This window comes from Seriola dumerili, unplaced genomic scaffold, assembly GCF_002260705.1.
Source record: "Seriola dumerili isolate Sdu_G_001 unplaced genomic scaffold, Sdu_1.0 BDQW01000110.1, whole genome shotgun sequence".
In the NCBI taxonomy this organism is placed as follows: domain Eukaryota; kingdom Metazoa; phylum Chordata; class Actinopteri; order Carangiformes; family Carangidae; genus Seriola; species Seriola dumerili.
In genome coordinates this window covers 5,594,203-5,610,446 of record NW_019174365.1, presented here as the reverse complement: position 1 = coordinate 5,610,446, position 16,244 = coordinate 5,594,203, and the positions used below count along the sequence as shown (strand labels likewise).

The 16,244-nt window shown below is 40.0% G+C and overlaps 3 protein-coding genes across 5 annotated transcripts; 1 reads left to right on the top strand and 2 right to left on the bottom strand.

Annotated features, from left to right (window-relative positions):
• Positions 1 to 1,049: 1,049 nt before the first annotated feature.
• lrrc69 (leucine rich repeat containing 69) lies at positions 1,050 to 2,896 on the bottom strand. Of its 2 annotated transcripts, none has more exons than XM_022747614.1 (8): positions 2,723 to 2,896; positions 2,505 to 2,631; positions 2,356 to 2,428; positions 2,047 to 2,242; positions 1,830 to 1,901; positions 1,612 to 1,728; positions 1,349 to 1,500; positions 1,050 to 1,136 (listed from the first exon to the last, which is right to left on the bottom strand). In XM_022747614.1, the coding sequence occupies exons 1-8, from the start codon at positions 2,894 to 2,896 to the stop codon at positions 1,130 to 1,132; spliced, it is 918 nt and encodes a 305-aa protein (XP_022603335.1). In that variant the 3' UTR covers positions 1,050 to 1,129. The 2 variants fall into 2 exon arrangements, with proteins under 2 accessions (XP_022603335.1, XP_022603334.1); XM_022747613.1 differs by having other exon boundaries at positions 1,065 to 1,136; positions 1,310 to 1,500.
• Positions 2,897 to 3,352: 456 nt separating this feature from the next.
• On the bottom strand, positions 3,353 to 7,421 carry otud6b (OTU domain containing 6B). The gene is made up of 8 exons (XM_022747384.1): positions 7,155 to 7,421; positions 6,000 to 6,148; positions 5,677 to 5,775; positions 5,023 to 5,223; positions 4,761 to 4,881; positions 4,602 to 4,663; positions 4,401 to 4,507; positions 3,353 to 3,925 (listed from the first exon to the last, which is right to left on the bottom strand). Exons 1-8 carry the CDS (start codon positions 7,228 to 7,230, stop codon positions 3,841 to 3,843), a joined length of 900 nt encoding a protein of 299 aa, XP_022603105.1. The 5' UTR covers positions 7,231 to 7,421; the 3' UTR covers positions 3,353 to 3,840.
• A 2,216-nt stretch (positions 7,422 to 9,637) lies between these two features.
• On the top strand, positions 9,638 to 16,189 carry LOC111223299 (ras-related protein Rab-5A). Of its 2 annotated transcripts, none has more exons than XM_022747395.1 (6): positions 9,638 to 9,796; positions 12,879 to 13,097; positions 13,431 to 13,582; positions 13,783 to 13,905; positions 14,129 to 14,222; positions 14,453 to 16,189. In XM_022747395.1, exons 2-6 carry the CDS (start codon positions 12,932 to 12,934, stop codon positions 14,566 to 14,568), a joined length of 651 nt encoding a protein of 216 aa, XP_022603116.1. In that variant the 5' UTR covers positions 9,638 to 9,796; positions 12,879 to 12,931; the 3' UTR covers positions 14,569 to 16,189. The 2 variants fall into 2 exon arrangements, with proteins under 2 accessions (XP_022603116.1, XP_022603115.1); XM_022747394.1 differs by having other exon boundaries at positions 12,876 to 13,097.
• Positions 16,190 to 16,244: the final 55 nt, after the last annotated feature.

Below are 16,244 nucleotides of genomic sequence, written 5' to 3'. Positions count from 1 at the left end.
TTCAATTATTCATCAATTAGGGGCTAGGCTCCTTTTTTTCTCTCCTCTGAGCTGATTTTTCATTCAGTTTGCTCGAGATGTATGGCTCCCCTGCTGTTAACCAGTCCAAAGTCATTAGTTTCTGGGTTTGCAATTAAACCTGATGCATTATGCATGAGGCTCCGACTCAGTAGACACACGCAGCAGCGGCCGCAGCAGCTAGCGAACGAGCTAGCAAGCTCTGGAGGCGTGGATGGGAAATTAATTTGCTAGAAATGAAGTTCTCTCTGCCTCTCCCTCTCTCTCTGTCTCTCCCTCTCTCTATCTTTCCTCTTGTCTGGCAGGTTGGAACAGATGCCACTGGCTGGAGATGGAGGTAGAGATGGGGCAGCTATGGAGTCTTTGTGCAGTTTGATCAGCACTAACACGGGAAAAGGATCCCACTAGATTTAAACAGTAAAAATATGTAGGAGATGCACTTAACCACATTGTTTGTTCATATATTATTAGCATTATTGGTTGCATCTTCATATGACCTTTGTGTTGTACAGACCTGGTGAAATTCTCAGTTATATATTACATACCTGCACTAACCAACCAGTGTGAAAAAGAACAGGTGTAGAAGGATTTATGCGTGTCAGGTTTTCTGTAAATCATGTTTGGGTAAACAGTGTATTTTAGGTAGTCATGGTATGTTTCAATGTTTGTTCTGTAAGTGTATGAAAGCTGTAATTAGCATACATCATAAATATACTCTAAATTTAGTAGACTGTGTTAAGCACTGAGACAGGGTCCAACTAAATGTACAAATAACAATGTTCATTTGCTGCCACCTAATGACCACAGAGTAAAATATCATCTATGAAATGTTCTAAGGACAAAAGCTCAAAATGTTGCTGAATACACTTAATTACTGCCAGAAAGGCATTGTCTTGGTGAGGTCTAAAATATGAATATTAACAGATCTGTGTCTGTAGTTCTACTTTTAAAAAATGAGATGAGCAAGTGATTGAGATTATGGATAGTACCTTTTTTTAATGGATGTGTATTTATCTTGTAGCAACACCATAGTAGGAGTGTCCATCTGTATTAAAGCACTTGTATGAACAAAGAAGGGCGCGCACTGGAATAGTCAGTGAACTTCTCATTTTCATGTCCTGCAACACACATGAATGACAAAGCACATTTAATTATATGAGCTGTGACATATTCAACTTATTTTAGCACAATGAAACTGTCATATACTTTTCTAGGTGTGACAGTGAATGATCACAATCATTAAGAAAATCTTTTCCCTCAATGCCATAACTTAATGATTGTAAGCACACACATTCACCGAACCTTCTTCAGACTGATAAAATGCACACACTCCAGCCAGGTGGTGAGGAAAGGGCCTAAACAGAGCGCACAACAGCTGCTATTGGCCAACAGGGCAGTCAGACATGGGTAGTGGGGAAGATTCCTGTGGACCAGAGAGGATCTGTTCCGGTCCTCCAACAAGGCAAATCTTGCAACCAGTTCCTGCGAAACAAAGATTAAACAAGAATAAAGAGGCATTTACTGAATAAACACAAAGACATATTGTGAGATAGTGGATGATAAGTACAATAAGTCTTGGTGTTTCTGCTGTACCTCCATGACAGTTACCTTCAATGTAAGCACCTCCACATCCTGTACTGATGGCAGTGGCTCACAATGCAAAAACCTGTTGCCTTCACAATGGAGCTCCTTCAAGGGCAGCAGGTGAAACTAGACAGGGTCCACCATGGCAGATAGTGAAGTTTACTTCTAGATTTGTTAGATGTTTCTACAACATGGTGGTCTAAATTAGACAATGCTGTGTCTTGTACCTCAATAGGGAATATGGTCAACTTGTTCCCTGCCACATCCATGACCTGGAGTTTCACCAGTGCCTTAATTCCCTGGAGGACATGAAAAGTAGTCAAATTCTACGTTGGTGAGTACAAATAAAGAAAAATCACAAAAACACAAAAGACTAAAAAATAACTCTTTCATTGTTTTTAGGTGTGAGCTGAGGCCAAACATATTTCCTGAGAAGTGACCTACCTCTGGTAGGCTGGTCAGCTGGTTTCTGGCTACATGGAGCCTGGTTAGGTCTTTACACTGGCACAGCTGCTGAGGTAGCCAAGACAGCTTGTTGGATGTCAGGTTTATCTCAGACAACTTAGTGAGATGACCAAGCTCTGCAGGGACCTCCTCCAGCTTATTATCCAGCACACTGAGATGTTGAAGATTACTCAACCTGAAGGGGTTTAAAACATAGAAAATCCACCATATCCCCTTTGTGCCCTTCAAATGACCAATTATTCAAAGATAATGATAGAGATGAAAACGTTGATGATGCCAAAAATGTACCTTTTAATCTCTGGTGGAAGTCTACGAATCTGGTTGTGGTTCAGGTTGAGCACAATAAGGTTTTGTAAGGCACCTGTAAAACACATGACAATTTAAGCTATTGTACAAATCTTCCGAGGTGTTAATGATGCACGATAGTGAGAACCTACCTATCACCTCAGGTGGCACCACTGTAATTTGGTTTCTGAACAGGTACAGTTTCTTCAAGGACTCCAGATGGCCCAAAACAGCGGGAACCTCCTTCAAGCTATTATTTCCCAAATTCAGCTCCGCCAGCTTGCAGCCATTGTAAAAGGAAAAGTATTTAATCACAAACCTGCGTGGTGTGTGAAACATTCAAAGTGTTACAGTATCTTGGCGAACTCACGTGTCGTAGAGAGAGAAGCTCGGCGGGCAGAGTGGTGATGGCGTTGTTTTTCAGCAGGAGAACTGACAGGTTTGTTATTGTGGAAATACACGTTGGGACGTCTTTCATTTTCTTTGAACTCAAATTTAAAGACGTTGCTTTACCATATAAAGCTCTAACCACTGACTCAGCCATTTGCTAAACCACTCTAAGTAACTTTCAAGTTTCCATGGAGACAAGACGCTTTCTGACAAATCAAGGATTTACTGTTGGGCAGTGGGGACCTCTAGTGGTGACAGCAGAGTATAGCAAACATTTAACCAGCATTTATCAAATCATGGAAAATGCAAGGCAATGAGTGTTTGCTTATAGATTGGCATGATAGATGTAGTCCTCCAGAATGGGTGTACAGATTTTTTTATAGGTTTTAACAGTACAGCAATGTGACATGGTAATTGAGCAATATTACATGAGAGGCAGTGGTGTTGTACTGAATATCAGTAGAGGCTGCAGGGGAGTACCTATGACCGAATCACAGCCATGCTGATATTCAGAACGTCACGGCCTCCAGTGTGATATTGCTTTTATACAACAGCTCTACATCGCCATATTAGTTAAATAAGCAACAACAGATGACGATTTGTGTTTGTTTTATCATTTATTTTGCTATATTTGTTAATCAGAAATGCCACTAAACAATCAGTAACACAACTCATTCTCATTTGTATTGTATTTGTTTATGTTACATCGATATGATTTACAGCTTCAACAACTCAGTTCCTTCCAAGAACGCTGCAAAAGTTCAATAACCTCTCAGGACTCTGTTGACATTTTGTTGAGTGACATGCGAGATCAACAGCTCTTCCATGTTCTCCCGCCCAAGTGGATTTGCTTAATAAGTATGTGTTTACACCACTTCATTCCAAAGGAGACACAGGGGCCCCCTGGGGGTCATTAGGATAGACCAAGGGTGTCCAATGTAAAATCATTAACACATTCATTTCCTTTCTATGTTATTTTTTTCATTAGCACAATCCACCCTTTCAAATACGTTTGTATTTAGGGGCCCTTGGTGTGAGTGGTTTTAACACTCTGCACTATACAAACTGGTTTATGTCACACCAAGACTAAGTTGTCACTCAGCTGTCCTCTGCATTAGCTTGATCCTTTAGCCGTTCCACAGAATTGTAGTGCTCTCCCAGTCCATAGGCATGTCGCATGTACCTGCAAACAATAAGAAAATTAGTCAAAATCTCTTAGGTAAAGCTCACCAAATTGTAAAAAGCTATATCAGAGTATGTAATACGGTTTAAGCATATTATACAAGTTTGTCTGTCTACAGCTGCTTTAGTGTGCTGTGTGAGAGCAATGATGTCACACATTCAAATGCAGTTACATGAGGATCCAAAACTGTCATGTCATGTCCTTCATGAACAACTACAGTACATGGTTGAGATATCAATTACTCAAGATAGCAGTAGTTTACATAATTACATATTATATTTGCATTAGGCAAAAATTGCAATAACTGCCTCGTCTGGTTTGCCACAGTATGTCTGAAGTGTCTAATTTAAATGTAATAATTTTAGCTTTATATACTATTATATATGTCTCTACCAATTTTTGCTGTGTAAATATTTTTTTAGTTCAGCGTCTACAGCTTGAACCCCAGACAAATAAAAACATATTAACAACATACACAAGGGTGATAGGTTCACTTTTATATTCCTCCCCAATTTTTACAGCCAGAGAATCAGCCTGGATGACTTCTATTGGCAAGTGGAGAACTTGGGTCAAGGCTCGCAGCTGTTGAGTACAAAAAAAAGAAAAAGAAACAAATTATTAAAAAGAACAAGGAGCAACAGCACAGTGTATCTGTGACACAACTTAAACAACTCACTTCCAGCTGTCCACCCCAGGCTGCTGTGTGCTCCACTTCACTGCAGTATTTCTCAAACTCCTCTGGAAACCAATACACCCACAAACACTTGTAGTACTGCACATAATTACTTTCTAAATAGAATACTTATGGCTGTTTAATCAAAGCAAACATTGTTACCTGTTGTGTACATGTCACCAGTGTTGGGGTTGGTGAGGAAAGGCAGGAAGTCATCAGCATGGCTTCTCATGTGATCAGCAGTACGGGACCGCAGTTCTTTCACACTCATGGTCAACTCAGGCTGAAATAAAGCACAACGCAACATGTACCCTTTGTGTACAAACCCAGTTGAAAGTTGCCATTTTTTTTGCATGCTTATCACATTTCGGATTAGGCATTCAAACCAAAGCTACAGCTATAATACATCTATAACAAAATGTACCTTTGATCGCTGCGCCAGCTGATCTTCAATGGCACGGTACATGCAGTGGCCGTCAGAGGAGATCTCCTTGATCTGAAGTTGTTGCTGGGCGAGTTTCTGAGCCAGCTTCAAACCCTCCTGGTGCCTCACACCCTGCAGGTTCTGCACCTCGGCCTCGGCTATCCTGCTCTCCCTCTCCTTCTCCTGGGCAGCCTTCTTGTCCTGGAGAGGATCATTTAAAATGTATGTAATGAAGTTGAAGATGGGTTAGGCAGAGTCACCGTTACAAAACCCTACAATTCAGAACGGATTTCCATTTGGTTATGTGGGATGTTTCTTCATCTTTTCAGTGTGCGTTAATATCCAACCACAAAATCATATGTCCTTTTCTTAATATTGAGACGGAGGATGGACTGGTTTCTGATTATGGACATTACTCTGGGTTAACTGATAAGATTGTTGTTTAATTGCAAATCATAGATGAAATATTAAGGCATAATTAGTAACCATACTGCTGTCTAAGGTACTGGCATTATATTATTAAGAATGTGGTGTTTTGGGCATGGGAATTGTGGGAAGAGAGTTACCATCCTTTGCACACTGACTGTCAAATGCTGTTGGCAAAAACAGACGGCAGTTAAAACTGTCTTGTTTGAGGAGAAACCTGTAACTCACCCTTCTCTTCTGGGCCTTTGTTACTCGTGGCTGTTTGAGCTCTTCTTGTTCTCCATCCTCCATCTTCATGGTCTCAACTCCATTTATCACCTGTTCCACCTTGAAAAATTAAGTGAGCAGAGCTTCGGTTATGTCGCAAATTGACATTAATGTAATAAACAGACGTGATATAAACATGAATAATGATGATGATAATGATACAAATGTGAAAAATTAAATTCTGTGCATACTTTGCTCAGTGCCTAAACACATTTGCTTCTTTTACAGTGTAACTCTAATACATAGCCATGATATTTGGCAATCATTTGGATGCAGGTTTTTACCTTTGTGTCATTTGTAGATTTAAGTTGCCCGAATTCCTCCTCGTGTTTTTGACTGAGGTCAGCTTCCAGCTTGGCAATCTCCTCTGTCATCTGTTTCCTCCTTTTCTTGTCATTTTTGGGAACTGCATTTTTCATGCTCTGGATTTTAGCTGAAAATTAGCACAAAATAAGCACAAGCATAGATTGTCTGACAAAACAATATTTTGATAAAGCTGACACACACACTAAATACAGAATACAGTTCTCAGATGATACTGGCATGTGGTTTAAAATTAGATGGCCAAAATAACCTGAATGAAGAGGGATACAGTCAGAGGTGATACTGATGCTCCTTAATGTTCATTTATTGGTTAGAAGAGATAAAAGTAAACATCCTTCTTTAAACCATGAATTAAAGTAATATAGCCTATGTAACATGGCATAAAGAGACAAATAATACAAAGCTGATCAGAGACAGGTACTCATTAATATATAGCCACAATGTAGATACCAGTAGATGAAAAATAGATGCAGATATAAATATATACAAAAAGCTACAATGAACAACAGCAAACAATTTCTAGAGACAAGTCAAACATTGTAAATTGCAAACAACAGTACAATAGTGCAACGGTGCAAGAGTGCTGGAATAAGTAAAAAGCTTCTAGGAAGTGGGAGTAGAATTGAGTGTAAAAACAGGGCATGAATATAACTTTCAATATTATTTCTCATCTGGCTACACCACTGTCTGTGATGTGTGTCACAAGTGGTATTTTGCCTTTAACAGCTGGTTCAGGAAACATATATTAACTCCACTTAGGTCTTGAGGTATGGCTACAGTTGTAATCCATAGAGACCTGTGCTGTGATGCAGCAGTTTTCTACCCTATGTGACTCTCTCTCTGGGTTTTATCCTCAAACTAAACTCCTTGTGAGCCACTAGCGATGGGCTAGTAAATACCTCAGAATGACTTGAATATTATTCTAGCTGTGGATCCTTCATGTTGCCCACAACTGTCTCTTATTACATCACAGGTTCTACTACTGCAGCTAGTGGCTAAAATGGCCTGAATTCAATTCAAATCTAAAACAACACATTAGATGAAGACAAACTAACACCAAAGGCCAAGTTTTACTTAGACAGTTAAAAAGAATGTAAACAGCTGAGGTTAGCTACCTTGTAGATCTTTCTTTTCCTTGCGGTGCTGCTTTGCCAGCAGCTCCTCTGGCGTCTCCACTAACCCCTCCTCCATGACTGGATGCTACTGCTCACTTTGTTCAGTAAGAGTCTTTGCGAGCGACATGAAACCGACGACAGTTAGACAAACAAAACGTTATGATGTCCCAGGTATAAAAAATGGCACATCACTGACACGAGATAAAAATATATACTCTGCAATAAATAAAGCGTGCTGATATGGCCTTATCCGGAAGAGACGAGGGGAGAGGGTGGAGCTTACTTCTTCTTCTTCACCCCCGACACTGATGTTGCAATTCCGCCGCCTCTTGGCTTGTTATTGTGCTACAGCTCTATCCTTTCAACGCAGCCGGCTGTGATATAGGCCTACTGTAAACATACAGTCTAGTCATCATTACCATTTGCATAGTTACAGTTTAAATCATTTTTAGCAAAAATTCACGTTTTCCAGCTTCTCAAAAGTGACCATTGTGACAAAACAGGGGTTACAAGATCTATACATAGCTGATATTCTACATCAGTGGTGCAAACAGACCTGTACTTAATAAAATTTTATAAACCAAAATCATATGGAGTAAATATTGGGTCTTTGGTCTGGGGCAGTTGCCTCCTTTACCCAGATGATAAACCAATGAGATAAATTTCAAGTAGGGTCTTATGGTGAGGGAACCACAGTGGTTCCAGATACAGTGAATCTGAATTTGACCAAGCATTCTTAATAGTTTATCTGAGATGATGTGAACAGCTGTTGCAAAATGCTTGTTTCACTGCCGCTCTATACATTAAGATGAACATCACATCACCCTTCTTTCTTCTTTTAATAAGTGGTTCCCAACCTGGGTTATGAACACCCCAAGCGGATCCAAGATGATAACAGGTATGAGAGAGAAAACAAATATATTTTTTGTTAGACAAATCTATTTCTATTTTCTGACTTAAATAGTTTTTGATTTTTTTCTTGTGAAATACTGGATTCCTTGACCTCTTCAAACCTCTAAAAACTGAACAAAAAACAAAATAGTCTGAAAAGGAAATATCAAGCTTTGATTGAAATGCTCACAAATTACAAACAACTACAAACTATGTCCACACTAAAGCTACAGTCTTAGTGTGAATGTGTGAAGGGCATTAGATACACTTCATTTTAATGCTTTAAACAGGAGCAAAATATATCATATCTAAATATTAATATTGATCTGCATATGGACGCATCAATCAATCCACTTGGTTCCTTTACCTAGCCTACAAACAACATAAGGCAAGTAGCCTATGTTGTTCCCAGGATATGCTTATAAATATTAAATGTGGCTGATATGTTTGTTTGTTTGTTTGTTTTTATTTTAAACAACCCAGCAAACAGGTAACCCTCGGGAAACGTTCCATAAAAGTTCTCCAGAGGTTTTGAGGAACCTTCAGAGAACCTTAAGGAACTCTAAGTTCTCTGAACGTCCCCTTAAGGTTGCAAAAACTTAACCTACAGAGGGTTTCATTTTACAAAGCTTAAATTCTACGATAGAATTCCTTGATTGACAAACACAAATAATTATGTTGCACTACGCTACATCATTTTCACTTGTGACACACTTCTCCCTGTCTTGGAGGTTGTCCTGGCTGGGAAACTGTAAGCGGCTGCTCGGTCACCTGGATGACTGAATGACCCAGATGAACGCCACGAACTACCACTGCCAGCATCAATACCAACACCAGTTCTCCTCCACTCATTAGGCCAGTCAATGGTGCAGATCCCCAGTGCGTCCCCGCAGGTCTTGTTCGTGAACGCAGCTGATGTAGTTCACGACGACCCCTCACAAAAAATATTATGGCCCATGTACTCACTCTGTTTCCCTTCCAACAGCTGACATCCTCTCTGCATCATTTCCTCTTGGTTTGCAAATTCAACGCCTCCACCGCTCATGCAACTCATCCATGCTGATTTTCATACCCCATTGTTCATTTGTGTTGCTGTCAGTGTTAATAAATTGCATTTAAGGGCATCTCTTGCATGGACTCCCTCCAATCCGCAGTCCGAGTCAATTTGTAACACACTGTATGTCATAACATAACATCCTCAATATTACATCGTGTGTATTATATGATTTATTGCGTGGTATTAATAAGTTATGACGAACAATCATACGTTTATAAAATCGTCTGTTCTTACATGCCATACAGCATGCAAAGTGAACTGTAGCAGATAGTGATTCATTTGTTAAAGTTACACTGTATTAATGCAATATTATCAAAATATAAACTGTATACATAAAGCAGGTCCATAATCTGTGTAAAAACAAAATGTGTAATGGAACAGTATTACACAAACTGTTACCATTAAAATGTCTAGTTTTGTAGGTACCTGATTAAATACATGTATTAGAGGTGCTGCGGCTGTAAACCCGTTTCTGGAGCGCAGACGTGCTGTGTGACGTGGCACGGGAGGCGGAAGAGCTTGTTTGTGTTTTGGTTCTAAGGGGAAGTTGCGAGAAGAAAGAAAGGAGGAGACGTGACGGGATTGTTGAAATTTTCTTGGTTTCCCCAGCACCACCTCAGCACAGTGTCCCGGGTACCTTCTGTAAATACTACGGCGGCGGTATTTAAAGTTCAAAACATCGTCTGGCTCTCAGGTAGCGTACTTGGCATGAATCGACAAGTTGTGGTTTCCAGCTGGTGGACTGGCTAACGCTAACGTTTGCTCAGTTGTCATCGGGGACTAACGTTAGCTAGCGCTGTCGCTAGCGGTCTCTGGCTAATGTCGGTGATGTTTCATAGCCAAGAGAATACAGAAATACAGGCCTTTGTCACGTCTTAACGAGTACAACTCTTCCTCGTCTGTCTCGAAGCGTTGCCATTAGCAAGTGGCAAGCAATGTCTGGTATAGCAAATAGTATGCCTGGCTCATAGTTGACTTTGTGATAGCTAACAGCTAGATGGGTGGACTCAGGTCAGTGGGTGGAATGCTAACAGTGCTACGATGCTAACGTTAGTGTTTGTTAATTGAGGGTTGGGTACTCCCCATTAAATAACGTTAAACAGCCAGCACAACATTTCAGTTTGATAAAGCTGTCTACGACAGTATAACGACTAGCTTATTGACCCATCGCATTCCCTTTAGTTTTATTTGGCTGAGCCTGTCGTTTTAGGTGCTGTCCATAAAGTGGTTAGGAGGCTGCTTGGAAAGCTAAGGTTGGCTAACTGCATGTTAGCTAACTAGCTAGACAACAAATACAGTTTGGAAAATGGCGTCCCCCTCTTAAATCAAAAGAGATACAAAGCTACAGCTGACATGAGCAAGTGTGTTTACAGTCAACGAACGACAGATAAACCCAAACACTGTGCGAGCATTGCAGACATGCACTGCGTAGTGTTTGTTGACAGTCCCTGTCATGAGTCTTCAACGCAGTTACTGTTTTGTCGCTACAATTTCTCATGTGCATTTGTTTTCTTCTTGCTCGCTCACGTTTGAAAGATTTCTTGCCAAAATTTCTTGGTTAATATAAAGGATAAATGTTTGCCCTAAACACCTTGGTAACGACCTCACCAATCCCTTTCATGGGCTTTGCGTCCCAAAGCACTGTATTTAAAAGGACTGTTATTTTCCGTCCCCGGATTTGATAAGTGCATGGGTTCTTTTGTAAGATGGATCCCTCCTTGTTTTGTTATTCATTCAGCAGTCTTGCCATCGTTACAAAGGTTAATGGTTTACGCAGATGTGAATTATCTAAACATGAACTGAGGTTGTTGTTATATTAAAGAAATTTGCTTAGTTGATATGATGATGTGATGTGTTGATGACTAAAGCCAGCATTTGACAGACTGACACAGCATCACAGGTGATTAGACTTGTCTTTGCAGTCTTATTCTGAACATAAATTACTTTTGTCCACTCAATATTATAACAGTTAAATATAACAAAATAGGTACCCCAACATTTTGATACATTTTCATGCAAAAGCTTTAAAATGTGTCAGTAGTGGATGGCCTTATGTACACCTCACAAGAGTCATCAACTCCTCTCATATAACAATATCAGAAAAGTGTGACTAATATGCTACACAAAGGTAGCTTTTTTTGCAGAGCCATTGTATACAATTGCATTAGAGAGCAGATATGAGTGTGACAAGTTATCTGTATTTCTGTCAATAGATGTGAGATATCTTCTGGATACGGGAGTGTGGGGTGCACATTGAAAGGCATTGTCATGTTAGTGGTCCGGAATAAGATTTCACAAAACATGCAATTAGGACAAAGTCTTCCTGAAAAATCAGACACAGGCTGTGATTATCTCCTGACAACAGCCATCTGTTGTATACAAATTAGTCAGCAGTTCATTCCTAAATAAGTTAGTAAGCAATGCATGGTATGTATCCATAAAGAGGTTCTCGCAGCTTTAAGTATTGCTTGAGTAATGTGGGCGAGTGAAACCCTTGTGAAAACTCCTGAAACTGTTGTGGTTCTTGACAACTGGTACTGTATGTGGTTGTGGTGGGCTTTCTATGTCTCTTTGATAATGTAATTTATAAAGGCATTGTTAGCAAGACATGCCTACTTTTAATTAGTGAGTGTGGAAGTGTGGCCTCTGCAAAACACGTGCAGATGAGAAATGCATTACTTTCAGACTGCTTGCTCTGTTTTGAATGGATGTCATTGGCTCTGTCAGTCACTGTCAGTCTAACAAGACAATTAAAATTTATTAGTAACAGAATGGAGAGCATATCTAACTATAGTGAAGGTGCTGTCTTATGACAATGTCAAAAATAAGAAGGTGCATAGAGCCTCCATATTTTATTACTTTAATATATCAGCCCGTTTAGCCATCTAGCTCCAGTTTGTATGAATTGTATATCTTATTTTAAATGATTCTTCAGTCATTTGTTCTTGGTGATCAAGAGTTCTGATTTTGTTACACAATTTTATTCTAAATAAGTGATGAATACTTGCCCTTCTTACATGTCAAATTACATGTGTATATGATTTAACTATTCTCCTCTTGTTTAATCTTGTTTAAACTGCATCAATTAGCCCTTCTGGCTAATGTTTGCGTCCACTCCTCCCAATATTCTTCCGAATTCTAGGAATGCCCCATATTACATGTGCATTAAGATCGGCCCGTTAAAAAAGGTCACAGCCCAGTTCTGTTCTTTGTACAATAAGGGTAATGAAGTCAGTTTGTTTACACCAAAGAATTTCAGTCTTGCTACTTTTTTTCCAGTGTTAAAAGTTGCTTTTTATGCATCTTATATCCCTGACCTTTAGGCAAATCAGTTCCCAAATCTCTAATTCTCTTTAAATATTATCTGTAACTTAAAACCACCATTCGTTGCTCACACAAAATAATTACTGTCAGTAGGTTTTATTTTTTCCACTTTTTGCACCAAGTTGTCTGACACAAGTGTGTCATTGGAAACCGAATATTTTCTTCTATTTTGAGCCCTGTAGAGTCCCTCATATCAAAACAAAGAAAAAAATCAGTTTATTTCAGTAACTGTTGATAGCTCTAAAACAAAATGTAGACATTTGCCCAACACTTTTGTCAGTGTTTTTGGAAAATTTTATTGTAACATGAAATGCTGGGGCTTATTTAACTAATCTTAAGTGGATATGTTTTGTTATATTTATTCTGCGCTGTGATGCTCCTCAGTGTTAACTACATGCTTATTACTTTGTGACTGTCAGTAAACCTATTTCTTCTTTTGGTTCTTGCAGCAGAAGTCCTGATAGTGAGGTTGAGCACACAGGACACCGGGGGATCTGACTAGGTCATGGCCAATCGGGGAGGAGCTACGAGACCCAATGGACCCAATGCAGGGAACAAGATCTGTCAGTTTAAGCTGGTGCTGTTGGGGGAGTCAGCTGTTGGAAAGTCCAGCTTAGTGCTTCGCTTCGTCAAGGGCCAGTTCCATGAATTCCAGGAGAGCACAATTGGAGGTGAGCTTTATGTCAAGAGGCCAGGCCATTTCAGTTATCAATTAAATAAAATTAAATTCAAAATAAGAAGTATTGGGAGAAATTAGCCATTTTTATTTTTGTTGTCAGAATCATTACTACAGTCGTGAACTGTAACTCAGTTTTCCAATTCAAGTAAAATTCAATCCTACAATGTGAGCTACAGTTTGTCTCACTTAATGGGAATTGATAATGCTCTGTGTTGATATTTTTATGACTATTTTCTATTTACATGCTGTTGTGAAGAGTATTGTTTTGATGTAGGTAATGATTATCTAATGCTGACTCACCCCTCACCTTATCCTATCTTTTCAGCGGCCTTTCTCACCCAGACAGTGTGTCTAGATGACACAACAGTGAAGTTTGAAATCTGGGACACTGCAGGTCAGGAGCGTTACCACAGTTTGGCACCTATGTACTACAGAGGAGCACAGGCTGCCATTGTGGTCTACGACATCACAAACGAGGCACGTTCATCCACCTCCCAGTTCTTTACGCAATTTTCCTAACATTGTTGTCACTTAAAGTTGTACTGATGATACTTGCCATGTATTCAGCCTGCAAGATGCAGCCAGAGTACTTGTACAACACGTTAAAGTACAGTTACTGTCACAGTTACTGATAGCATGAAGGTATTGACAAATGGCCCAATTTCTTCTATTTGCAGGAGTCCTTTGCTCGGGCAAAGAACTGGGTGAAGGAGCTGCAGAGACAAGCTAGCCCTAATATAGTCATCGCTCTGTCAGGCAACAAAGCTGACCTAGCCAACAAGAGAGCTGTTGACTTCCAGGTCAGACCAAACGAACAGTTCCTCGACAATCTGTCTTATTTTGTGCATTTCTCGGGAACATTCATCTGTTATTTCTAATGGATACCTCTGGGTTTGTTAAATGTAAAAACATCCGGAACATACAAGTTATTAGATTCATTGCCAAGACTTTCATTCTTAACATCACCTCTAATTGTCTTTCTCCTGTGCCTAAAGATTCATGGTGTTTACATTGTGTTAACAGGATGCCCAGTCCTACGCAGATGACAACAGCTTACTTTTCATGGAGACGTCGGCTAAGACATCTATGAATGTGAATGAGATATTTATGGCTATTGGTGGGTAACTCTTGATACTTTATTCACAGGTTTTGCCAGTGTATTTGTAGAGTAGTAATTGGAACCATATTGATTATTTCTACAAAGTATATATTCTGATTAACTGGATGGTTGTGATCTGGCGTCGATAATGAAAGTTTTTTTTTTTCATTTGTTACTTCTGTTCCGTACAAATGAAAAGTTGCAGTTTCTTTCTTTTTTGTTTAGTTTGGTGTGTTTTTGCGTTTCAGCAAAGAGATTGCCGAAGAGTGAGCCTCAGGCTGCAGGAGCCAACAGTGGGCGGAACCGGGGAGTGGACCTGACAGAAGCTGCCCAGCCAGCCAAGGCTCCATGCTGCAGTAACTAAAGTGATGAACGCCCTCCCTCCAACCAACCTGTATAGCAGTAACTAATGCGGCTGATGCCCTGAATGCCACTGCAGTTACTAATGCAATGTGTTGTACTCTTATCTCCAATTCTCTGATCGGCAAAACAAGAAAAGATACCCCGTGCCCACCTTTTATTTAGCAGTAGCGAAGTCAATGCCATTACACTGATCCCTCAACGTGGCTCTGCTTCTTTTCCTACATCATGGTTCTGCTGCTGCCTGGTGAAGCCTCCTAACCATTCTTTCTTACTCTGCCATCAAAATCTATTAGTTATTGCTGATAGATTAATGACAGCAGATATTAGAGAATATTAGTGCACCCCGCCTTCCATCATCTTCCTTCCAATGTGTAGATATGAGTTTCATTTATAGGAAGTGGTCACTTCCCCTTTCTGGGATAGCTTAAGACTTAACTACAGCAATTCTAAAACCAGTCTTTTGTTTTTGTTCATTTTTTTGATTATTTTGTTAATTATTTTTTGCTATAATTTTGTCAAAATCATGGATGCACATACCTGTATACATGTATGGCCTAAAATAGAAAAACAAAAAACTGTGTTTTACCTTTTGTCTGCAGTAGCACAGAAGAAAATGTGTATTAGAGAAGAGGAGTGTTTTCTTATGAATCTGAGAAAGAGGAAAGGCAGAGGGTGGTGGCAGACAGAGAGGAACTCAAAGCTTCATGCCTCTCTTTTGTAACTGGGACCCTTTTATCTGAAAGGTTAAAAACATTTGTGGACTGTAGTCCTTTTAGATTTACTTTCTCTGATTCCTTCTGCCTGTCCACTGCTATCCACGTCCTTTCCCCTCAAAACCTTAAGTAGCACTAGTGTACATTTTCTTCTACCACCCTAAGGCTCCATTCTGGGGCCATGCCTGCTTCTAGCTGTCCCTAGTGGCATTGTGCAATGTTTCACAGTATTTACTCTGTGATTTTGAGCATCTGCAAGGACCATTGCAGCACAGTGATACCCCCTGCTCTACCCAGCTTTCTCCACAACAAAGTGCAGGGGCCTCTGAGGTACACATCAGTGTCACCACCTCCCCACCTTCTGATACAGTGTCCTTTCATAATCTTGTGTAGACCACCCTTTGGTGGTTATATTAGGGTCTATTGGGTTTCTGCCTTTGGATGATTTAGTTAATGCAGATTTTCCATTGTGCTAATGACGCTGGACCGCTGCTGGGTTTGCACATGGTAAAAAGCAAAGGTGATGTTAGTAAGTGGGGAGTTGCAATATGTAAGGTTGCTTCATGATCACCTTTGAATCATAATTATTTGCCATCTTCTCTTGATTAGGAAGTGCTTTAGACACAGTCATGTGTCAGTGTGTACAAACTGGGCCTGGGCTGTTCTGGCTGGTGACAAATTTCATCCATAGACTCACTCACACGTGCCCGTTAATGTGTGTGTATGTTTGAACACACATTTGCACATAAACACACACATTATATTGACTTCTTTCCTCTGAACCCACTCAGACCTAAACAGCATTGTACATAAGCACACACACATAGTCTGTTACACCACTCCGTCACCTATGTTGGCCACATATGTCCCCCCCCATCCCCCCCTCCCCAATACATTTTTATATACAGACACATGCAAGCGCACGCACACACACACACACACACACACACACACACACACACAC

Excerpts from the sequence above, each read along its gene's own strand:
- lrrc69 (XM_022747613.1), bottom strand. The coding sequence starts at position 2,896 with ATGGCTGAGTCAGTGGTTAGAGCTTTATATGGTAAAGCAACGTCTTTA. Across the intron at positions 2,429-2,504 it reads GGTGCCACCTGAGGTGATAG|GTGCCTTACAAAACCTTATT; the intron begins GTAGGTTCTCAC and ends TGTGTTTTACAG. Across the intron at positions 1,729-1,829 it reads TGACCATATTCCCTATTGAG|TTTCACCTGCTGCCCTTGAA; the intron begins GTACAAGACACA and ends GACCCTGTCTAG.
- otud6b (XM_022747384.1), bottom strand. The coding sequence starts at position 7,230 with ATGGAGGAGGGGTTAGTGGAGACGCCAGAGGAGCTGCTGGCAAAGCAG. Across the intron at positions 5,776-5,999 it reads AATCTACAAATGACACAAAG|GTGGAACAGGTGATAAATGG; the intron begins GTAAAAACCTGC and ends TAATTTTTCAAG. Across the intron at positions 5,224-5,676 it reads CAAAGGCCCAGAAGAGAAGG|GACAAGAAGGCTGCCCAGGA; the intron begins GTGAGTTACAGG and ends GATCCTCTCCAG.
- LOC111223299 (XM_022747395.1), top strand. The coding sequence starts at position 12,932 with ATGGCCAATCGGGGAGGAGCTACGAGACCCAATGGACCCAATGCAGGG. Across the intron at positions 13,098-13,430 it reads CCAGGAGAGCACAATTGGAG|CGGCCTTTCTCACCCAGACA; the intron begins GTGAGCTTTATG and ends CTATCTTTTCAG. Across the intron at positions 13,906-14,128 it reads AGAGAGCTGTTGACTTCCAG|GATGCCCAGTCCTACGCAGA; the intron begins GTCAGACCAAAC and ends TTGTGTTAACAG.